The sequence below is a fragment of the Spermophilus citellus genome, assembly GCF_964194105.1.
Source record: "Spermophilus citellus genome assembly, chromosome: 10".
Taxonomy (NCBI): domain Eukaryota; kingdom Metazoa; phylum Chordata; class Mammalia; order Rodentia; family Sciuridae; genus Spermophilus; species Spermophilus citellus.
This window is the reverse complement of record NC_138197.1, coordinates 137,671,402-137,695,576: the sequence shown is the minus strand read 5'-3', so window position 1 is coordinate 137,695,576 and position 24,175 is coordinate 137,671,402. Positions and strand designations below refer to the sequence as shown.

Sequence of the window (24,175 nt, the reverse complement as noted above, 5' to 3'; positions counted from 1 at the left end):
CATCCAGGTGACCTCACCTCACCCCTGAGGCTCCTCTTTGCCTGGTGGTTCGCCTCCTGTCAGCCTAGCTGGGATTGTCCCTTTCCCCTATCTATCACTCCCACAGGTCAGCTTGGTCACCCAGATCCTACCCTACCCTCCTTCTGGCTTCTTGCCCCAGGCCTGTTCCCTCAATCAGCATGCCCCACAAGACCCCCTTGCTGCGGGCTGCCCAACCATGTTTCTGTCCTGTCTCTTGACTCCTCCCTGCCCCCACTAGTTTCCATGACAACAAGGCGGGATTTCACTGAGCCAGACCCTAGCTGCTTTCCTCTCCCAGCCTGCCTCTCTCCAGTGTAGACCCGTGTCGCTCCTTCACCTCTCACTTTGATCTGCTTTCTCTTGAAGCCACTCTTGGCTTCTAGACTGATCCACTCAATTGTTGCTCAGCATCTTTCTTTTCCTGCCAGAAGGTGGGTTCCCTATGCAGACAGATCTTACCTGTCTGGTTCACTGATGTGTCCAGTGCTTTGCCCCTTCACATCAGACTTTCTCCAGAGTGGTCTGTGTAAGGCAGGAATCCTGGAATGCTCAGCCAACTATGACACCATCTGGACCTGGTGCATTCTTTTGAGTAGGGGTTTGGTTATGGCTTTGATGGGACTGGAGATCAAACCCAAGGCCTCGCAACAAGCTAGACAAGGGCTCTACCGCTGACTACTTCCCCAGCCCCTTCTTCAATTTTGAGACAGTGTCTTGCTGAATCGCCTAGGAATCAGACGCGGTGGCACACACCTGTAATCTCAGCAACTCAGGAAGTTGAGACAGAAGGATCGTGAGTTCAAAGCCAGCCTCAGCAAAAGCGAGGTGCCAAGTAACTCAGTGAGACCCTTTTTCTAAATAAAATACTAAATAGTGGGGCTGAGGATGGAGCTCAAGCGGGAGCGCGCTTGCCTGGCATGCGTGCGGACCGGCCCGGGTCCGATCCTCAGCACCACATACAAAAAAAGATGTTGTGTCCGCGGAAAACTTAAATAAGTTAAAATTTTTAAAAATAAATAAATAAAATACAAAATAGGGCTGGGGATGTGGCTCAATGGTCAAGTGACCCTGAGTTCAATCCCCAGTACCCCCAATAAATAAATAAATAGCCCAGGAATCCTCCTGCCTCAGCATCTGGAATAGCTAGGATTACAAGTCTGCCCAACCACATCAATCATGAATGGGTTTTTTTTTAATTGCTTGTAGTTATATAACATCCAAAGGTATATTCAGAGTCTATTTCACCTTGAATCTAAGTTTCCTTTTTCTAGAAATACACTGAGGTTTTTATTTTTTTTTTTTATTGTGTACAACTTTTTTTTTATTGGTTGTTCATTTATTTTTTTTTAGACTCAAGTTTTCCTATCTATCTATCTATCTATTTATTTATTTATTTTTATTATGGCACTGGGGATTTAACCCAGGGTTACTCTACCCCTGAGCTACATCCCCAACCCTTTTTATTTTGAGATAGTCAACTTGGGATCCTCCTGCCTCAGCTTCCTGAATTTCTGGTGTTACAAGTATGTGCCACTGGGTCTGACCAGCTTTCCATTTTTAACCTGTTTTCTATTTCATTTTATTCTATTCTTATGTTTATTTTTTCTACTTTTTGTGTTATGATTTGTGTGTGTCTGTGTGTATGTGTGTGTGTGTGTATGGGCATTGAATCCAGACCTCATGCATTCTATGCAAGCCTTCTACAACTGAGCTACATTCTTAGCCACTAATAGTTTTGATTTTTTTTGTAATGAAGCTAAGCACTTACTAATTTTTAGTAGTTCTCCTTTTCTAAAATAATTCTTTCCTCATACATTTGGTTCTGTAAATTTTCAGGTGCCACTTGTTATGTTCCTTAAGTGCTAATAAGTAATGTTTTTAATTTCATTATATTCTAATTTTCTAACATCAGTTATATATTTTAGCTTGTAAATTACTGAAGACTATGCTTATTTAAATTTTCAAATATGTACTAGTTTTTCAAAATGATTTCTTCATTACTGATTTCTCATGACTGCATTGTGGTCAAAAAAGGTGGTCTAGATCATACTAATATTGGGGATTCTACGGAATCTTTGTGTCCTGGTACATGGCCCATTTTTGTAAATATTTCGTCTCTTTTCAACAGGAATTAGTAGATGCAAGTCCATGTCCTTGCACCCATTAATTCATATATACGGTGTGTGTATGTATCCAGAAATATATAGTATGTATTAGACTAAGGTCCTTAATTATGTTACTCAAATATTCTATACCTAACTAATATTTTGTCTTCTTCATTCATACATTGCTGAGAAAGGAGTGTTAAGATTCCTGTCCTACCCTGTGGTTGCAGCTACTTGCAAGGCTGAAGCAGGAAGACTGCTTGAACTCAGGATAGCAAAACCAGGCTGGGCAGCACAGTGATCCTGTCTCAGAACACATCTCTGTTGGGGTGGTGGCTTTACCCATTTCTCCTTGGAACTTTGCCCACGTTGGTTTTGTATATTTGGGGACCTTGTAATAAACATTCTTAGGTTTAGAAATATTTTATTTTCCTGCCAGGCACAGTGGCACCCACCTGTAATTCCAGTGGCTCGGGAGGCAGGAGGATCACGAGTTCAAATCTAGCCTCAGCAAAAGTGAGGCTGCTAAGCATCTCAGTGAGACCCTGTCTCTAAATAAAATACAAAATAGGACTGGGGATGTGGCTCAGTGGTCAAGTGCCCCTGAGTTCAATCCCAGGTACCTCCACAAAAAACAAGAATTATTTTTATTTCCTGACAAGTTTTTCCTTTTATCATTGTTCAGCCACTCTATCCAATAATGCTTCATGCTTTGGTTATACTTTTTCAATGTTAGTGCAGCTGCAGTGCCTGTTTCCATGAGTATGGGCCCCCAATCTCTTTCCTTCCTTCTCCTTTGTCTTCATGTTGTTAGGTACACAAGGTGAGGAGGTTTACAGCTACAATCGTGGGTTCCTGTGTTTGATACATCTTAACTAATTCTTATTATCAATTTTGTGTTGTTCTTCCTTTTTTCTGTATGCTACTTTTTTCTCCTTTCTGCCCTCCACTGAAATGATCAGGGTTTTTTTTTTAATTCCCCTTTCCCTCATCTCCCAGTGGTTTAGAAGTTATACATTCTCTATCATTTTCATAATTACACTTAAATTTTCAACAAGCATCATTAACAAGGCCCAAAATCAATTAGTGTCAGTTTATTTTTCCATGTAATATAAAGAATTTAGAATACCAAACTCCATTATGTAGGTTTGTCACCATGTTGCTTTTACCTCTAAATCATTCTTGTTATTATTCTCACTAACAGGGAATACTCAGATTTTTCACATAATCAATTTTGTTACTCAGTATTCTTTCTTACACCTCATTCTTTCCTTCTGGGTTCAATTTTCTTCCTCCTGAAAGTACATCCTTTAGAAATTTTCTCAGTTTCTGTTAGTGGGAAACCCCCTCCATCTTGCTTTGAATTGTCTAACTTCACTGTTATTCTTGAATGATAATTGAGTAAGTGGAGAATTCTGTGTTGATAGCTACTTTCCTCTCTGTCCTGTGAAATTTTTTCCTGAATGTGCTGCATTCTGAGTGACTTTCACAGTCCTGGCTTCCATAACACTAATCCTTGACCGTGTTTAGCTTCCAGTTTCAATGACCATAGATTTTATTTTGAGAAGCTGTATTCTTAAATCTGCTTGCTATTTTTTTTTTTCAGGATATGAGCTTTAAAAAAAAAAAAAAAAACTTTATTTTGTTTATTTTTATGTGGTGCTAAGGATTGAACAGAGGGGGCTGGGGATGTGGCTCAAGCGGTAGCGTGCTCGCCTGGCATGCGTGCAGCCCGGGTTCGATCCTCAGCACCACATACAAACAAAGATGTTGTGTCCGTGGAAAACTGAGAAATAAATATTTAAAAATTCATATTCTCTCTCTCTCTCTCTCTCTCTCTCAAAAAAAAAGAATATTTAAAAAAAAAAAAAGGATTGAACAGAGGGCCTTGCATGTGCTAGGCAACCACTCTACCCCTGAGCCACAACTCCAGCCCTGCTTGCTGTTTTTTTTTATGTTGACTTTTTGGCTTTTACATAAAGCAAGTTTTCAATGTATTCTTTTTTTTTTTTTTTTAAACATGTAAATGTATGTATGTATGTGTTTGGTGGTACTGGGGATTGAACCCAGGAGCACTCTACCACTGAGCTACATCCCCAGCCCTTTTTAATTTTTATTTGAAGGCAGGGTCTCAATAAGTGGCCCAGGTTGGCCCAGAACTTGTAATCATCCTGCCTTAGCCTTGGAGTTGTGACAACTACAGGTGTGCACCACTGTGCCTAGTTTCTTTTATTTTTAGCTTTTCAAATATATATATTTAAAGTTTCTAGTCCATTGTTTTGTTATGTGAACTTTCTGATGGTCTAACTCTGCTTCTTGGGATGTCTATAGACTTTCTTGGGGGCCATGAGTTCACCGTAGGCCTGGATTAATGTGGGAATCCTGACTCACCTTGATGAGTCCCTTTGGAGGGTACTGCTAGTTCAGGACTTTTCTCATGTTTACTTATTGACTTTCTTAACCCTGAGGACCACAGTGTGATGCAGTCCAAGATCCAAAGATGGTGTGACAGGCAGTGGCTACATTGTCCCAGACTTTTTCACCAGAAGATCATGACAAAACTTGCTTAAATTGAAAGGAAATATGCAATAGCAATTACAAAAACAGGTGATTCACTGAGGTTCTTGAGCACTTCCAAGCCACCATGCACAGCTTTTACTTGATTTTATCTTGTTTTGAACTTTATTTTAAAGATAAGCCCTACCCACGGGGATAGCTCCCTTTCTCTGGCTGCGAGGCCTTTCTAACCCTCTCCCCTGTACTTCAGGGGCAGCTATGTCCCCTGCAGCTGGAGTTAGCTGATCCCACTCCATCCTGGTAGGGCCACTACTCTGAGACTGCTGTCTTTTCAGCAGCCAGACTGACGTTTAGGATATACAGCCAACTCTGGCTGTGTTAACTTCTCTCTCTGATCCTGTCTGATCAGTTTTCCAAAAATTCCTGTAAGTTGCCAGTCGATTCCCAGTCCATGTTCCTGTCTTCCAACAAGATATTATTTATTGACTTTAAATGTATACAGTTCCTTTTTATTATTACTGTACACTTAAAAATGGCTCAAATGGAAAATTTTGTGTTTTTTTACCACAATTATAAAAATTTGCACATAGATCATAAATTGTCAACGACCTTGAGAGGGAGGTCAGGTAAACACATGGGCAAAACCGCCTTGAACAAAACTTGGAGCTCTAAGTGTGAACTTAACTAGACATATATCTCAATTTTAATTCCACATTTCATGGGAGAATAATGCTTTAAATCTAAAGCTCTAACAATATACAATCAGCTGTCGCAGGTGAAGGGCATCTATCAGAGCACCTTTCCCTGGTGGAGAAGACAGGAACTGTCTTCTGAACTAGCTCCCTACTAAAGCTCACTCACCCCAGAGGCTGGGAGCTAATGGCAAGTCTCTGGGGACTGGCACTTTGCTTCATAGACAACATCCAAACAGGACCTGCCTTGTGGCCAGCATGAATGAGGCAATGAAACAGTTGTATTACTGTCCCCACTTTAACTGAGCAGGCCTGAGAGAGAGGAGGGCGAGAAGTCTCACAGGCCACCTGGATCCTTGACGCTGAGCTGGGATGCCAATCAACACACCTGTCCCAAGGCCAGCCCTGCACCCTGCTGTGCACACTTTCAGCCTAGAAGTAGGGAAATGTGTTGGCTCCTGAAGCCGAACTGCAAGAAAAGCAGAAGCAGAACAGTTGTCAAATTTCAAAAATGATAATTAGGGATTCAAACCCTTTTGGAGTCAGGTGGTGATGCATGCTGTAATTCTACTTGGGATACTAAGGCGGGAGGATCTCAAGTTCAAGGGCAGCCTGGGCAACTTATCAAACCCTGTCTAAAAATAATGAAAGGGTCTGTAGTGTGGCTCAATGTAGAGCACTTGCCTAGCATGGAGGAAGCCCTGTGTTCCACTCCCTGTGGGAGAGTGTCTAGCCCCTTCCTCAGTGACATGGCTTACTTTCTGCCAGAGTGCCCTCTACCCCAAGGAAACACTCCTAAGGATCAGTTCTACTGGGTTCTTTCTTCTTTTTCCAAGTAGTATTCCATTTTATGAAAATGCCACATTTTGCTTGTCAGATCATCTGTGATATGTACATTTGGTTGTCTCCTGTTTGGAACAATCATGAATAAAACTGCTATAAACATTTGTGCATCAGTAGTCTTGTTTTTTACAGTACTGGAGGCTGAAACCAGCAGTGCTGTGCCACTGAGCTACATTCCTTTTTATGTTTGTTTTGAGAGGGTCTCAGTAAAGTGCCCAAGTTGGCCTTGAACTTGGGAAACTCCTGCCTCAGCCTCCCAAGTCACTGGGATTACAGATGTGAGCACTGCCTGTTTCATTTTTCTTGGATAAATACTTAGAGGTAGAATAGCCATGCCTTATGGAGATGAGTGCTAACTTGTAAAGATATTGGCAAGCAATTTTTCTAGCATGGTAGTGCACTTAACATCAACCTTGTTCCATTTCCTGCATGACCTGCCCCTGTCCACTCATGGCACTGTCAGCCCTTCAGACTTAAGCCATTTTAACGGATATCTAGTGCTCTCTCTTTGAAGGGTTAAATTTGCATTCTTGATTATTAATAAGACTGAGCTTCTTTTCATATTCCTATTGGCCATTCAAGTATCTTCGTTTGTGAAGTGTCTGTTCTAGTCTATTGCTCATTTTTTTAAATGGGTAGTTTGAATGAAATTTAGGAACTCTTTATGTATTCTGGACAAACTTTTTTTTTTTACTATATATGTGTTACAAAAGTTCTCTATTTCATAGCTTTCCTTTTCATTTTCATTATAATCTTTTTTTAAAAAGCTAATGCTTTCATAGAATACAATTTTATCTGTTTTTCTTTCACTATTAATATTCTTTGGGTCTAATGTAAGAAATCTTTTCCTATGACACTATCACATTTTTTTTTCTCTGTTTTTTTTTTTTTTTTTTTTTTTTTTGTGTGTGTGTGTGTGTGTGGTGCTAAGAATTAAATCCAGGGGCTGACCCATGCTAGGCATGACCCCCACCACTAAGCTATACTCCAGCAGTTTTAGTTTTTAATTTAGGTCTTTAATTAAAATTAAATTCTTGTTTTGGTGTCAAGAAAAGTTGATGTTTGTATGTTTCTTATGAGATGTTCATTTGTTACAGAACCATTTTATGTTTATTGTGTCAAAATATGCTCATTATAGAATTTTCCATGTTAGCTGGGCACCTCTACTCCCAGAAACTCAAGAGGCTGAGGCAGGAAGATTGCAAGTTCAAGGGTAGCATGGGCAACTTAGCAAAGCCCTGTCTCAAAAAATAAAATGGGCTGGAGATGTAGCTCAGTGGTAAAGCACTCCCAGGTTTAGTCCTTTGTGTCAAAAAATAAATTAATTTGATAAAAAGGTCTGGGTGTAGCTCAGTGGTGGAGCGCTGCCGGTTGTTCAGTCCCAGGACCACGGTGCTTCCACTGTGATGTGTTTGTGGGTACCCTTCTGTCGAGTGCGGCACACTCGTGCGGCCATCTGCTCGTGCCCAGCTCACATTTCCCCCTGTGGCCATTGCCCATCCCCTCTCCCAGCCCTTCCTGCCCTGTCCCACTTTCTGTCAGCATGGATCTGACTATTCTAGGTCTCTCTAAGCACCATCCTTTAAAGGACTTTCCTTTCTCACTGAATTGCCTCTGGCACCTTTGTTGAAAGTCAGTTGACCACATATGTGTGGTCTATTTCTGGACTCCCTATTCTTTTCTGTTGATCTAAATTTATATACTTCCTTTAATATCACCCTGTTTAATTTCTGAAACTTTATAGTAAGTTTTCCAATCAGATAGTATAAGTCCAACCACTTTGTTCTTTTTAAATTTTGTTGACTATTCTAGGTCATTTTTATTTCTTAAAAATCTTAGAATAAGCTTGTCAATTTTTACCAAAATAAAAACTTTTGGGGAATTGGACATTGTTTTAAATCATAAAAATATTTATAAGTGTGAACATCTTAGCCACACTATATCACCCAATTGAGCGTGGTATATTGCCTCATTTATTTTGGTCCAGTTTATCTCAGCAAAGCTTAATAGCTTTCAGTGTACAGTTCCGACACATTTTTGTCAAGTTTAGTCCTAAGATTTTTAACTTCACATATTTATTGTAAATGAAATTTCATTTAACTTTTATTTTTCCAATTGTTGCTAACAAAGAAACAACTGTGTGTGTGTGTGTGTGTGTGTATACACACACAGTAGCTGGTGACCTTTCAGATTGTGCCAAGGGGCTGGGGTGTAGCTCAGTGATAAAGCACTTGCCTGGCATGCCTGAGGCCCTGGGTCCAATCCCCAGCAAAATACAAACAAATAAATAAAATGTGCTGAGTTATAATACAGTAGATATACACACATGCATGCATAAATTCCTTGGAATTTTCCATGTAATCAGGTTGTCGGCAAATAGAGATGAATTTTTATGCTTCTTGTTTCTTTTTTTTTTTTTAAAGAGAGAGTGAAAGAGGAGAGAGAGTGAGAGAGAGAGAGAGAGAGAATTTTTAATATTTATTTTTTAGTTCTCAGCGGACACAACATCTTTGTTGGTATGTGGTGCTGAGGATCGACCCCGGGCCGCCCGCATGCGAGGGGAGCGCGCTACCGCTTGAGCCACATCCCCAGCCCCTTCTTGTTTCTTCTTATCTTATCATGTTGCATAAAAGTGATAAAAGCAAGACCAACCTGGACAATATAGTGAGACCCCATCTAAACACAAATTGTTAGGGTTCATGGATGAGTGTTGAAAACACCACTAACATAGAATAAGCCAGATAGAAAGGGGCACATGTTATAGGATCGCATTTATGTAGAGTGTCACAGAGACCACAGGACCAAGGTGAGAGGGGCCAGAGCAAGGGCTGGAGCAGGGAGATAGGCCCAGAGACTCTGATGAGGAAGAGCTCTGGGAATGGACCGTGATGCCACTGAGAATATACTTGATGAAATTTTAAAGTGTGGAATTAAAAAGTGATTTAAAACTCTTAAATACATTAGACCTTCGCCTTCTAGCTTCTATAAAATGTTCTCATCTTCCAGTCTGACTATTCTGTATTCTGGATCATTTCTTCAGAACCATCTTCCAATTGAATAATTCTTAGCTGTGACTAATCTGCTATTGAACCTGCCCATTGACATTTTACTTATTTATTGTTCACAATAGCCAAAAAAATGGAATCAGCAGTCCATCAACATATGAATAAATAAATAAAGTGTGGCATATACACACAATATAATAATATTCAGCCTTTTAAAAGAAGGCTGGCATGGTGTTGCACACCTGTAATCCTAGGGATTCAGAAGGCTGAGGCAGGAGGATCCTAAATTCAAGGCTATTCTGGGCAACTTAGCGAGATCCTGTTTCAAAATAAAAAATGAAAAGAGCTGGGCTATAGCTCAAAGGTAGAGTACTCCTGGGTTCAATCCCCAGCACTACAAAAATAAATAGATAAAAATAAAAACTATTTTCCAGGAAGAAAAAAAAATGTTTAATTATTGATTGTCGAATTCCCAGCGACAAAAACACTCAGGGTCACTCCAGGGGAACTGGGCTGCACGAAATAACCACACAAGAGACAGAGATACCTTTTTCTTTGGGGATCCTGTGATGGCTCCTCTGACCTTAAGAGTCCACAGAAAGCACAGGCAAGCAGGAGCGCGCGCTGGCCCCTTTCATTGAGAAGAAGTCATTCAAATGAGGCCAGGGGTCAGGTTTCAAGGGGCTGAGTCTAGCTTCATTAAGTCTGCTCTCAGCAGGTTGACTGACATCTAGGAAGGCCACACCCAAAGGCAGAGTAAGAGAAGGGGACACACAAAGGGCATTTCCATGGAACATTCTATCCCAAATAGGGTAAAGGGATAATATCACAAAGGAACAGGTGAGCGTAGCTCGGTCCACGGGGCTACAGGAAGGCATGCCTACGCATGAAGTCACATTCTGCTACTCTGAGGATCAGGGCAGCGTCCAGGCCACTACAGAAGTGACCAGGCCACTACAAAAGTGACAGACAGAACCTCTTCCAATCACATGAAGGAAAATGTTTATTATGTTTTAAATCAGCATTTCCAGCTGTTTTGCAATAGAGGCATTTTAGATTACATTATTGAAATCTCTTCCTAGTCAGCCACAGCAGTCACAATGCGACAGCCTCCCAAACTGATTGTATTTTTTCATTTCTGGAGCTGTATTTTGTTCATTTTCAAGTCTCTTGGATTTTTTTTTCTTATCCTTTCAGATAGTTTCTCATTCCCTTTCATGTTTTCTAATTACACCCTTACACCCTTTATCTAATTAGCAGTTTAAGCATACTTACATGTTTTGTGATTTTAGATTGTGATCTCATCTCTGGCTAATCTTCATCTGTGGGAACTTGCAGGAGTCAAAATGAGGGTGCACACCTTTAGAGATGACTGGTATTTTTGCTCTGGCCAAGTGCCCCTGTGCTGTGGATCTACAGCCAACTCAGCTCAATTCCAAAACCACCTAGGGAGTTTATATTTAAATTCTACACCCATTTGAAGGAAGTTTATAGCTATACATTCTCAGAGAAGATTTGATTTACTTTTGGTGATGAGGTCATTACAAACATCATCGATTTCTCCTTCATGGAAAGCAGATTTTTTTTCTGTAGTCTTTCTGGACTTCAAAAGTCCTGATTTTATATAAGACTCTTATTTCCAACTTATTATATTGCATGTGCCCAAATCCATGTCTCTTCCTTTCTATGCAGCCTTAAAACTCAAGGCTTTAAGTTCCAGGTATTAAGAATGTTCAAGATTTCATACTCATTTACCCTATTGGTTTCAACTTCCTCTTTGTTTTGTGTCTCCAGGGATATATCCCTTGTTTTCTTTGAAGTTCACCTATGCGTATAAAGGAATGTTTATTATATTTCAAATCAGCATTTCCAGATGTTTTGCAATTTTACATTATTGAAATCTTCTTTTCTTAGCCACAGAAGTCAATATGCATAATGTTTAATAATTTTCGGGCTGGGATTGTGGCTCAGTGGTAGAGCGTTTGTCTCACATGCATGAGGCACTGGGTTTGATCCTCAGCACCACATAAATAATAAAATAAAGTATTGTGCCCATCTACAAATTAAAAAAAAATGTTTAATCATTTTTTGGTCAAACATATAATAAACAGATTCATAAATGAACAGGACACTCTGCTTTATTTATTCATCTATTTATGCAGGGGATGGAACCCAGGTGTTTGAGTATGCTAGGCAAGTGCTCTACTACTGAGCTACATCCCCGGCTCACATATGCATTTTAAAAATTTTATTATGCACAAACTCTGGCCAACTGCTCAAAACAATCAATCAAACAATGTATGAGACAACCAGGAAATTAACACAGGATAGATTCCCATCCCCACTGTGTTCATTGTCAAATCAAAATGTGCCTCTCACCTGTCCTCCAAAACCCCTCTGGCCAGCAGCCCCTTTGCTTGAAGCATCCCCTCCCCCAGCCATCCTGGCCAAGGCTGCTCCTCCCTTCAGGCAAGGCTGAGGGAAGACCAAATGGCCTTGGGTGTTTCCGCCAGGTCTGTCCCTAGACAGAGGGCTTCTGGTCCAGGAATGACTCACATCCAGGAATTGCAAAAGGAACTCCAGTCCCCTGCATTGTGACCAAGTCAGGACACATTCCTGAGATCCAAGGTTTTGCACCCTACTTCCACCACCCCACCCTATGCTGCCTTCTGCTTTTGTCCTAGACAAAGGGCCAATGAAGAGGTTTCTGATGCCACAACACTCCGCTTGCCCATCACAGCAACCCCATCCCAACACAGTCTCTTTATCCTGCTTCTTGGAGGCAGCACCTCTTTTTTTTTTTTTTTAAAGAGAGAGAGAGAGAGAGAGAGAGAGAGAGAATTTTTTTTTAATATTTATTTTTAGTTCTCGGCGGACACAACATCTTTGTTGGTATGTGGTGCTGAGGATCGAACCCCGGGCCGCACGCATTCGAGCCACATCCCCAGCCCGAGGCAGCACCTCTTTATCTCTGCCCTACATTAGCTGGCCTCCCCAGATCTTCTCAAGGGTGTCTCCTTCCAGACTTTACCCCATTAATACCTTGGGGAGGTTGGGACAGTTAAGGAACAGCTGGGCAGGCAAAGCACAGCGCATACCTGCCTCCTTTAACCTTTGGGTGCTTTTTTCCTCCATTAAACCAAGGAGTGTCTAATATTTCACCTTCATTCCCACATCCTTTGTGAACTCTAGTTTTAATTACCAGAATATAAACAATCCCCTTCCAGGCATTCCACCTGTGGTTCCAAGCCAAAACCTGTGTTCATTGCGTCAGGCTGGCCTGGTTTAGCACAGGTCTTCTTTGGTATCCATTCCCCAGGACTGGATAATCTGAATAAGATTTGCAAAATGATACAATTGCTCCTGTGTCCAAGTCTTCTCTTCCCAGACTTACTTTAAATAGCCCCTGCCCTATCTTGGAGGACTGGAAGGTGACCAGTTCAGGGTTCACATCACAGTGCCTGAATTCCTCAGGCCCTTGGACCTGTGCAGGGTTCCATGCTTCTGGCACCCTGCACAGGATGGCAGCTGCCTCTCAGCCCATCCCAGCCAGACCTGATCTGGGTTCTGCACTGCGGGTTCCTGGTTGCAGTAAGTGCCAGCTCTAGTGTCCCTATCTATATCCACTTTGGGGCCTGGATCTGCTGGAGAGGTCCTCCTCATGAGCTCTGTCTAGTTCCTTCAAAGCACTGGAAAATAACCTTGTTTGGGCAGAACCAGCATTCTTAATAAAATGCTAACAAAATTTTCTGTAATTTTTTGAATTTATAATGTTGGTAAGACTTGTTCTTGGGAACTAATCATTGCCTAGCTGGCTGTCATCTACAGGTCCAGTCATGGGCAACCAGAGGTTATTTCTGTACCTAATCTGATTCTTGTTCTTGAGTGAATCTTTGAAGGGGGTCTCTCAGGGCTTTTCTATTTCATTGGGATTACAACAAAACCTGGCTCCTGCTTCTCAAAACTCAACAGTTGGTTTCACAGGTTCCAGGCCATGTCCCCACCTTTCCACCCACCACCACTGTCACCAGCACAGTCTCCATCAGGCCTCAGTGCTGGGCCAGAATGCTCCCTCCTTGGAGAACCACCCTGGCTCTAGATTCTTGCCACCCTGCACAGCACACCTAGGTCCTGTCAGTAACATTAGGGAGCAGGCCCATGGGGGTGGGAGAAGTGGAAGAGTCAGCTGGTTCAACTGCGCAGAATTCCATTCAGGCCAAGTGCTCCCACTTGTGCAGCTCCTCCATCCCACCCTCCCATGCAGAGGCCTCTCATCCCCCCTCGTCCAAGGCGCAGAAAGAAGAGACCTGCTACTCACTGCAATGCCTCTCTCCTAACTGTGGGCGTTTGTCCCAAATTAGCGATGCCCCAGGTGTCCAGAGCTACTTCCCAAACCCCAGCAGGCTGCCTCCAAATGGGGCTTTGTCAATGCAGAAAAAGAACTCACATCCCCAAAATACAGGACAGCCTGCAGAGCTTGGCTTTGAACAAACTGAGCTGGCAGCAAGCACAGCCTCCCCAACCCGCCCCAACCGCAGGCTTGAGGTCAGGGCTGGGCAAAGCAGCCATCACGTGGGCACCCGGGTGAGTACCACTATTTGCATAACACAGTCCCTTCCAGGAGTGATGGGCAGGTCCTGGGGTAGTTCCCAGCTTGCAGTTGGACAAAAAGAAAGTGCTTTTGGTTGATTTAAAAAAAAAAAAAAAACTCCAATTCACAGCACCAATTCACTGAGAGAGCTCCAATTACAGGTTCAAAGATTTCTGGGTCACAGAGGAGCAGTGTCCTGGATCCAGACTGAAGCACCAGCAGTACCCACTCCACCTCTTGCACAGGCCCAGAAACCACGCTGCAATGGGACACCAAGGGGATCACTTGCCAGATGTCCCCAGAGACAGCAGCAGCCTGTGGCCCAACCCTTTCCCCCTCACACCCTGGGAGTTCCTGCCCTTCCACTTTCCCTCCACACTGCCTGTTTTAATCAGCTTTCCATTGCTTTGACCCAAATACCTGACAAAATGACTTGGAGGAGGAAAGATTTATCTTAGCTCACGGTTTCAGTCCACGGTTGGGCCAAAGAACCCTCATGGTGGAAGAGCACTTTGCTGCAGTCTGGCTGGGCACAAGATCACGAGCCACTCACAGCTTTGTAGATTCAAACAGCAATTCTTTATTCCCGAACTCACACCAGCCTCTACACACGTTCTGGGGAAATCCAAGTTCTGCCGCAAAATTCACATACTCCACCAGGCTTAGAATCCCAAATACTTTCTCAATCCCACGAGAACTCAACGGGAACTCAAGGATCCGGCCTATTCCCGGCAGGGTACACCTTAAACCTGGAACTGCCCTAAACCCAAGGACGGGATACTCCCTAAAACCTGATCAGCTCTAAACCCGGATCCGCCCTGGTCCTTGAGCAAGGTCACCTTACTAAAGCATACATGCAATGTCACAGCAAATGTCCAAGGCAAGTCCATTTCCACGAGTCCTTCCTCTAAGCAACATGGGGTACGCTGGCAAGGAAATTTCGATGTGTCATTCCTACTTGGCAATGGCTCTCAGCAGCACCTGGTAAAGCAAAATTTCTCGCCTTGGGGGGGGGGGGAGTCCCAAGAACATGTCCCCAAGGATCTTCAACCAGGTCCCACCTCCCACAGACGCCACCTTCTTTGAGTCCCAGCTATTAGTGGATTAATCCAATAACAAGGCTGACACCAAAAGCTCAATCCTCATCCACAATGCTGGACACGGTTTTGAGGAAAAGGAAAAAGTTTTTTTTTTTTCAAATAAAAAAAAGTTTTAATTTTTTAAAATTGTTTTTATTTTTAAGAACACAGAGGGGTCTCCTGTCCCAGATGCTATAACTCTCACTGCCAGGAAATGGTGGGCTATTAAAGAGGGGATGGGAAAAGTAAGCTCCAGGTGTGCCCTTCAGGACATCATTCACATGTGGCCTTGGAGACTTGTTCTCAGATCCTCTGTGCCAGCCCTGAAGTCTGGATTCCTTCATTTCTGTGGTCAGTGAGCTGAAGAATAGGAAACTCAGCCTAGGATGGGAAGGCTAACCTTGGCTTCCTGAGTTGGAGGGAGAAGAGGAAGGAAAAAAAATGTCAGTTTTAAAATACACAGGGGGTAGGGTGGGTACTGGGGTTATGGCTCAGCAGCAGTTTAGCAGCACAAAGGGCACCTTATACAAGTTGGCACCTTCACAGCCAATCACTTCCCAAAAGCCACCTCAGAATACCACTGCATAGGAGACCCATCCCTCAGCACACGCAGCCCTAGAGGGGCAGGGACTACACTACCTCCAGGTGTTAAGGGAGACTGAGTAAGCACCCATCTTGCCACTTCTGAAACAGTTAAACAGGAGGCTGAAAAGGTGAAGTCCTCAGCAATTCAGGGAGGGACACCTTCCAGACAGGATCCTCCAGAGGTGAACCCTGGGTCAGAGGAGGAAAGGACCCCACACAGTACTCCTACCTCTAGCACCACACACACCTGGACCCCGCACACCTAGAACACCAAATCCAACTGGAACACAACACACCTGGAATGCCACACACACACCTGGAATGCCACACACACACCTGGAATGCCACACACACACCTGGACCACACAACACACCTGGAACACCAGACACACACCTCAAACACCAGACACATACCATTCAAGTACCACAGACACACCTCAAACTCCACACACACACCTCAAGCACCAAACACCTGGAGCACCACACAACTTGAACACCACCACACACCTCATATACCATGCACACACCATTCAAGCACCACACAACTTGAACACCACCCACACACCTCAAACACCACACATACAACCCCTCAAGCAATACACACACTTCAGGCATCTCTCATACACCTCAAACACCACACAGAACACCTGAATCACCATACACACCCGAACACCACACACCTCAAGCCCCACTCACACCTAAACCACACACCTCGCACACCACACACATCTCATGCACCACCCACACACAGCACCAGACACCTTGAGCACCATGCACACCCCAAGCACCACACACACTAGACACACCTCGAATACAACACACTCCTCACGACCCACAAACACACCTCGATCACCACACACACCTGAAACAAAACGACTCAAGCACCCCACATACCGAGAACACCACACACCCACCTCCAGAACCAGACCCGGGCTGGGGCTGGGCTCAGGGTGCAGCGCTCACCCAGCGCGTGGGAGGCCCTGGGTTCCACCCTCAGCGCCACACCAGGAACAGATGTGTGTCCGTGACAACTACAGCGACGCGTTCTACCTTGAGCACCACGCACACCTCAAACAACACCCTGGCACACGCGTACCTCAGGTCCCACAGACACACCGGGAACACCACACCAGGGTGCGCGCGCAGGTGGGAGCAGCAAGGCCCGGAGAGAACCGGCTCCGGGTTGGCCAAGACGCCCCAGCGGCTGAGGGTCTTCCCCCCCTCCCCCCCCCCCCCCCGCTGCAGCACGGCGCGCCCCGACTTCCGGGAGAGACCCAGGTCAGGGCAGCCCAGGCCGGCACCAGCACCCTGGCTGGACCGGGAGCGCGCGCGCCCACGCCCCGCCCGCCACCGCCCGCCACCGCCCGCCACCGCCCGCGGGAGAACCGGCCGCCAGCCCGACCCGGCCTCACCACTCCCGCCACGCCCACCTGGCGGGACGCTCGCCGCTCCCCACCCTGGTCCCGCCCAGGCCCCGCCCACCTGGCGCTACCCTCGGCCGGTCCCCGCCCCTTCCCCAGTCCCCAACCGGCTCGGCACTCCGTCGGTCCCCGCCACCGCTCCGCACCGGGAAGCGGGTCTGAGTTCCACCCACCTCCAGGCTCCGCCCACCAGCACCCGGCTCCGCCCACCAGCACCCGGCTCCGCCCACCGGCCGGTCTCGCGTGGCCGAGGGTCACGGGACCACCTGGAGGCCTGAGGCGGAAGCGCCCTCGAAGGCTCCGCCCCTCCCTCCCTGGGCTCGGAACCGCCTTCGCCTGGCAGCGTCTGAGGCCGCGGTCCGCAGCGTCATGTGACTCCTGCCGCTATTCGAGCCTGGGCCGGGGCTTCTGGGCGAACAGGGCCTGAAACCCGAGCGTCAGTGCGAAGGGGTCCTGCCCCCGAGGGTCGCTGTGGGTTGGCCAAGCAGGCCGTGTCTCCTGGGTTCTGTCAGGTTCGCTGGAGTCGGGAAGGGGGTGGGGGTCCCTGAGGGTGGCGGCAGTTCTGGGCCTGGGGTCCCTGAGAAGAACCCGCAGGAACCAGTGTGCCTTTCTCCCCAAGGCTCTCTGAACACAGGCCTAGCTGCACCTGTGCTATGGAAACGGTGTGGGCCCTCTGCGTGGCCTTGGCTGCAGGCCTGGCCGCCGACAGCCCACCTAACATTGTGCTCATCTTTGCTGATGATCTGGGCTATGGGGACCTGGGCGCCTATGGGCACCCCAGTTCCACCACCCCCAACCTGGATCAGCTGGCTGCAGGGGGGCTGCGGTTCACAGACTTCTACGTGCCTGTGTCTTTGTGCACACCCTCTAGGTGAGTGAGGGCGCCCACCCCACCCTGCTCTCCTGGATTCACCTTGGATTGCAGAGGGGAAATCCTTGTTTTCCCCTTCTCTTTCTCTGCTCCCACCTCTGTTCATCTCTATTGGATGCCTGGACTCTGTGACCTGTCCTACAGGGCTGCCCTCCTCACTGGCCGGCACCCCGTCCGGATGGGCCTGTACCCTGGAGTCCTGGAACCCAGCTCCCGGGGAGGCCTGCCCCTGGAAGAGGTGACCCTGGCTGAGGTCCTGGCCTCCAGTGGCTACCTTACAGGGATGGCCGGCAAGTGGCACCTTGGGGTGGGACCACAAGGGGCCTTCCTGCCTACTAATCAGGGCTTCCATCGATTCCTGGGCATCCCGTACTCCCATGACCAGGTACAAACCCCGGGGCCCTCAGCCACCCCCCAACTTGCTCTAATCCTCAAACACTTGACCTTCTCCCAGTCCCACCCCACATCCCAGACCCCTGACTGGAGATATGTCCCCAGGGCCCCTGCCAGAACATGACCTGCTTCCCACCAGCCACCCCATGTCATGGCGGCTGTAACCAGGGCCTAGTTCCTATCCCACTGCTGGCCAATCTGTCTGTGGAAGCACAGCCCCCCTGGCTGCCTGGATTAGAAGCCCGCTATGTGGCTTTTGCCCGAGACCTCATGTCCGACGCCCAGCGCCAAGATCGTCCATTCTTCCTCTACTATGCCTCCCATGTGAGTGACCGTGGCCCTCCCCTCCCAGCTGACAGTGACCCCTATCAAATGCTGACTCCAGTCTTCACCCCCAGCACACCCACTATCCTCAGTTCAGTGGGAAGAGCTTTACAGGGCGCTCGGGTCGCGGGCCATTTGGGGACTCCCTGATGGAGCTGGATGCCGCTGTGGGGGCCATAATGACAGCCGTGGGGGACCTTGGGCTGCTCGGAGAGACGCTGGTCATCTTTACTGCAGACAATGGGTATGCCAGTCAGGGCAGGGAACATTCGTTGCTCAGTCATACACCAGGGTCCTGAGGATCCTTCCACCTTGCTGGCTGAAGACATCATGGGATAAAGGGGTGTCAGGAGATGGTGGCCATGTTACAGTAACTCCCAGGTTTTAGGCTGGGTGCCACAGATGCATAGGGATGCTGATCTTGGTAGGCCAGGGTGGGGACAGGAATGTAGTGGCCAGTTTGGGGCAGGATGTATGAATGAAAGGTGTGGGGCTGGTGGTCACCAGAAGTGGGTCAAAAGCCATGGACTGCTTGTTGCTGACAACCTTGTGTGTCCCAGACCTGAGACGATGCGCATGTCCCGTGGTGGCTGCTCTGGTCTCCTGAGATGTGGAAAGGGGACAACCTTCGAGGGTGGTGTCCGAGAGCCAGCTTTGGCCTTCTGGCCGGGCCACATCACTCCTGGTCAGTCCTCAGGCCTTCTCCTTGGCCTCATTTCCCCAACCTTGATGGCTAACTGAATAACTGAATAGCCCTCTGCCCCAGGTGTGACCCATGAGCTGGCCAGCTCTCTGGACCTGATGCCCACCCTGGTAGCCCTGAGTGGGACCTCACTGCCCAACATCACTTTGGATGGCTTTGACCTCAGCTCTGTGCTGCTGGGCACAGGCAAGGTAGGGTTAGTGAGCCCTTGGTCCCATGGGTTTGTTCTCCCTTAGAGTCTGTCCCAGGTCTCTTGATGAGTGGCATCCGAGTAGTACCACCTATCAGGTTCCTAGGTGGGCCAGAAGGGACTGTACAGCCAGGGCCTACCACAGGGGCTGACAGCTCTTAGGGACCCTCCTACCTGGCAACCCTGATTGTGCCCCCAGAGCCCTCGGAAGTCTCACTTCTTCTATCCTGCCTACCCAGACGAGATCCATGGGGTCTTTGCTGTGCGAAGTGGGAAATACAAAGCTCACTTCTACACCCAAGGTAACTCCATCTTCCTGGCTCCCTCTCCTGGCCCTGTTGACCCAGTGTCCTAGAGCCCTGGCCTCTCCTCTTGCGCTTGCCCTGTGCATAGAGCTGACCACCTCCCCAGGTTCTGCCCATAGTGACACCACTGTGGACCCTGCCTGCCATGCCACCAGCCCGCTGACTGCTCACGAGCCCCCACTGCTCTATGACCTGTCTAAGGACCCTGGTGAGAACTACAACCTTCTGGAGGATACTACTGAAGTCACCCCAGAGGTGCTGCGGGCAGTGAAGCAGCTTCAGCTGCTCAAGGCCCAGTTTGATGCAGCCATGAAGTTTGGCCCTAGTCAGATGGCCCGGGGTCAGGACCCTTCCCTGCAAATCTGCTGCAAGCCCAGATGTACTCCTTACCCAGTCTGCTGCCAATGCCCAGAACTCCAGCCCAGAGGGCACTGACCAGGTGCACAGGGAAGACCCCCAAGGCCAACCTAGGGCCCCCTCCATGCCCTTGGCACGTGGTGGTTTATCACCATGAGGGCATGTGGAGGAGTTTATGCCTGATAATGTAATAACACCAACTAAGACTTGCAGGTATGGTAATTCAGCTACTCCTTGTGGTAACTCTGGTGATATTCCCCTGTTACTAATAAAGAAACTGAGGCACAGGAAAGTCAGGGGCTGGTGCAAGATCACTCAGCCAGAAAGAGGTTGGGCTGGGATTTGAATCCAGGTGTCCTTGTTCCAGAAGCTTCTCCACCCCCCAGTGATCTGCACATGTCAATACATGCATGTAAATATCAGCCCCAAACATGGATACATCCATTCACAGGATCAGTAAGTGCTTTTAGGTGGCAGGAACAGGTGGGCAGGGCTTGAGGGCACAGTGACCAGAAGACCTCAAGATGCAAAATGCCTGAGAGAGACAAGTTTTCTCCTGAAGAAATGTTCTTAGAGAAGCAGAAGCTGGTGCCTAATTTTTATTAGAAGCCTGCTGGAGTCAGGTGATGAGGTGCACATTCCAGGTGAGGATAAGGGGCTTAGGGCCCTGCCAGCTCCTAGGAGAGCACACAGCAGCTCCTGAGCCAGTCTTGTGGGGCCCATCTACTTCTCAAGCTCTTCATTCCTCCTGCATGCTTCCTTCCTGTGTCCCAGCTTCACCTTTGATGTCTTGTACTAGCTGTTTTCCACACCAAAGTGATCTGTTACTATCATCTATCAGGTTGTGTTTCATCATGCTCAGGATAAAATCTACACTCCTTTCAGTGGCCTACCCTGTCCTTAAAGCCCCATTCCACCCTCTTGTTCCTTGGTCTTGGCAGGTTGGTGATCCATCCATGTTCTGCCTTCACCATTGGCTTTCTCGGTGGAAAGGTACCTTTTTTTTATACTGGAAATTGAACCCAGGGGCACTTTACCACTGAGCTACATCCCTTTTATTTATTATTTTTAAAATTTTTATTAGTTATTGATGGATCTTCATTTATTTATTCATATGTGGTGCTGAGAATCAAACCCAGTGCCTCACACATGCTAGGCAAGCGCTCCACCACTGAGCCACAACCCCAGCCCCGCTTTTTATTTTTTATTGTGAGTCAGGGCCTCACTAAGTTGCTGGGGCTGGCCTCAAACTTCTGATCCTCCTGCCTCTGCCTCCCACGTCCCAAATTGCTGGAATTGTACCCGTGTGCCTCTGCACTTGGCTGTGACTTTTGACCACCTGCCTGCATGAACAGATGGTGTGTCACATGCCAGGTGCTCCTTGGTAATGGTCACATGAAAGCAGTACCACCTGGGTGTGCCACTACTACCTTTGCAGGACAACTGTTGTCTTGCCAGTGAATCCTCACTTTTTTTCGATGGTAGTCAAAGGCCCGGTGACCTCAAGGAAACAGGCTCTGTCTGATCCAAGAGGGTAGTGGCCACTCTGAGACAGTCACAGCCCAGGGATTTGTCAGGGAGTGGCACAACATGGTCCTGATAGTGAAAGGTTGGGGTGAGCTTCCGGGTCAGGACCTGACTGTGGCAGTCACTGGCGGGACATTGTGTAGCTGCTAAACCAGTGTCTCCAGCTGCCTACCTGCAGAGCGCCAAGTGCAAGAAAACATGTTTAAGCCATGGCCGTGGACTGTCGGCTACTTGCAGCTAGGAGTGGCTTTATTGGAATGAGCCCTGAACGGGGTGTGGTGGGCACATGTGCGTATATGACCTGTAGCGTCAGTTGTGTCAGAGTCCCTCTATATTTGCATACAACGTCCCTTCACTTATGATCTGTTTGAGGGGCTGTGCTGATCACACCTCAAGTCCTGCTGGCTTGGGTGATCCCAAGAGGGCCAGCATGCAACAAGTGAGGAAGCTGGCCCCAGAGATGCCCAGGCTCAGGCTGAGGACAGCAACTGGAGCAGACAACAACCATGTATCACATCTCAAACTAACCGTCCAGCAGCACACCCTGTGTGCTGGACAGGTCGTTGTCAGAGGAGACCCACCCTACTCCCACAGAGCTTACAGTCTAGCAAAAGAGATAGCTTGACTCCCGAGATGTCAGACACAAGGGATTTCATTGCTGTAGGTGTCACTACCTCTAATAGGGTGGGGCACATGGTTATTGCCTGAGCAATAGGAACGTGAGGATGTTACAGATATTCTCTGTGAAAAGAGAGACACGAGGCAGACATGTGAAAAAAGAAATCAGGCTAGACACTATAAAGATTTACATACTCATTACAATGTCATTGTATATTTTATACTTAAATAAAAATTTTTTGTGGTAAACACTCCAAAGAAACAGTGCCTGGTCATATAAACAGTCATGAGGCAGGGGAGGGCAAACAATTGAGCCAGTCAGGGATTCTGGACTAACAGTGTTGGGTGTTCAAATCCATCCTCTGCACCCAAGATCCAAGAAGGAGATTCTCCCCCCGTCCCTTTGCTATGATTTGTTTGCATGAAGAAATGCTTGTTTCCATCCTCCAGCTGCCCGAGTTCAATACACCCTCCTCGTACAGGCATGCACACATACATGCATAAGTGCACACGCAAACACATTCTTAAACACTTATCCTCCAAAACCATCCACAATGTTCCCACACTTCCTGTTCTTCTCTGCTACTATTGATTTATAAAACATCTTTTCCTGCAAGCCTAAGATAATCCATTCACCAGCTGGCAGCTGTCCATTCCTGCAAATCCGCTTCCTCAGGGAGCCCAGTGCCCTCTGGAAGAGGCTAAGAGTGCTAGAACAGAAGCACCTTGGCTCTAGTTTCCCCTCAGGTATGTCCGGAAGGAAGAGGAGATATTTGGAACAGGGAGTCCACCCTCTCCCTTGCCTTTCACCCGTCCTTTCTCATGCACTCTCCTCTCCTGCAAGTGACCAGAAGGAGGAGCAAAAGGGACTGTTAGAAGCAGTGTTTAATCTCTTTCTGCATATTCTTTTTTTAAAATATTTTTTTAGTTATACATGGACACAATATATTTTGTTTATTTTTATGTGGTGCTGAGGATCGAACCCAGGTTCTCTCACATGCAAGGCAAGCACTCTACCATTGAGCCACAACCCCAGCCCCTGCATATTCTTTTTTTTTTAATTTTTTTTTTAAAGAGAGAGAGAGGAGAGAGAGAGAGAGAGAAATTTTAATATTTATTTTTAGTTCTCGGCAGACACAACATCTTTGTTGGTATGTGGTGCTGAGGATCGAACCTGGGCCGCACGCATGCGAGGCGAGCGCGCTACCGCTTGAGCCACATCCCCAGCCCCTGCATATTCTTAATTAAAAAGTAATGTGTACTCATTGGAGCACCCCAGGCAGTCCTGCTGACCTCAGTCCAGGTGGGTAATGCCGTCAGTGGGTGTCCACACAAATTGGGTCTTTGTGCTCATGCCAATGCTGTGTTATGGCTCTGGGCACAATCCCCTGGTGCCTGGACGCTCCTATTGGATGTCTTACCATCTTTATAACCTGGCCTTGTGCAGGGGACGACAGGAGTCACGAAGGGAGAGTGCATTTACTTAACCCCTTCTAACCTTCTTGGCCCTTCTCAGGTGGATGCAGCGTGCAGGTCCAGGGCACCAGCCACTGGTCACCCACAGACTGCTCCCCATCAGCAGCTCTGTAACCCACTTCCCACTCAGGCAGCCTCAGGAGGAAGGGACTCAGGCACAGGAGAGACCCCTGCCACAGTCAGATCCTGGAGGAGGGGGAAATTTGGGAGTGACTAATCCAGGATTCCATGAAAGAATGGAGACACTCCTCTCCTCTGCCGACACTAACATCAGACAGTGCATCTCATAGGCCCGTGGTCTCCAGATTCTGCCTGCTTCAGGTGGAGACTTCAACCCAGTCAGGAAGTGGATCTCCACCTCCCATCCCTGGCCTGAAGCAGGGGTGGATAGGTGCATCTGTGCACAGCAGAGTTAGATACCCGCCTATGGGGCATCATCATATCTCCTCTTTAATCGTCATTATTCTGCCTTCTCTTAACTCTGGGAATCCTAACGACTTCCCAATAAATTTCCTTTTGATTAAATTACTCAGAATCAGTCTCTATGGTTGT

General features: G+C 47.1%; 1 protein-coding gene and 2 long non-coding RNA genes across 4 annotated transcripts; 1 reads left to right on the top strand and 2 right to left on the bottom strand.

Moving 5' to 3' along the window:
* Window positions 1-13,889: 13,889 nt before the first annotated feature.
* On the bottom strand, window positions 13,890-16,837 carry LOC308658345. Its single transcript, XR_014024151.1, has 3 exons — window positions 16,535-16,837; window positions 15,493-15,627; window positions 13,890-15,262 (listed from the first exon to the last, which is right to left on the bottom strand). It is a non-coding gene; the product is annotated as an uncharacterized lncRNA (long non-coding RNA).
* Window positions 15,634-16,346, bottom strand: LOC308658346. The gene is made up of 3 exons (XR_014024152.1): window positions 16,150-16,346; window positions 16,004-16,118; window positions 15,634-15,945 (listed from the first exon to the last, which is right to left on the bottom strand). It is a non-coding gene; the product is annotated as an uncharacterized lncRNA (long non-coding RNA).
* A 258-nt stretch (window positions 16,838-17,095) lies between the features above and the next one.
* ARSA (arylsulfatase A) lies at window positions 17,096-22,406 on the top strand. Of its 2 annotated transcripts, none has more exons than XM_081310358.1 (9): window positions 17,096-17,371; window positions 17,479-17,730; window positions 17,875-18,115; window positions 18,229-18,447; window positions 18,540-18,691; window positions 19,008-19,132; window positions 19,214-19,341; window positions 19,540-19,642; window positions 19,752-22,406. In XM_081310358.1, the coding sequence occupies exons 2-9, from the start codon at window positions 17,513-17,515 to the stop codon at window positions 20,078-20,080; spliced, it is 1,515 nt and encodes a 504-aa protein (XP_081166484.1). In that variant the 5' UTR covers window positions 17,096-17,371; window positions 17,479-17,512; the 3' UTR covers window positions 20,081-22,406. The 2 variants fall into 2 exon arrangements, with proteins under 2 accessions (XP_081166484.1, XP_081166483.1); XM_081310357.1 differs by having other exon boundaries at window positions 17,098-17,371; window positions 18,522-18,691.
* The last annotated feature ends 1,769 nt before the right edge of the window (window positions 22,407-24,175 follow it).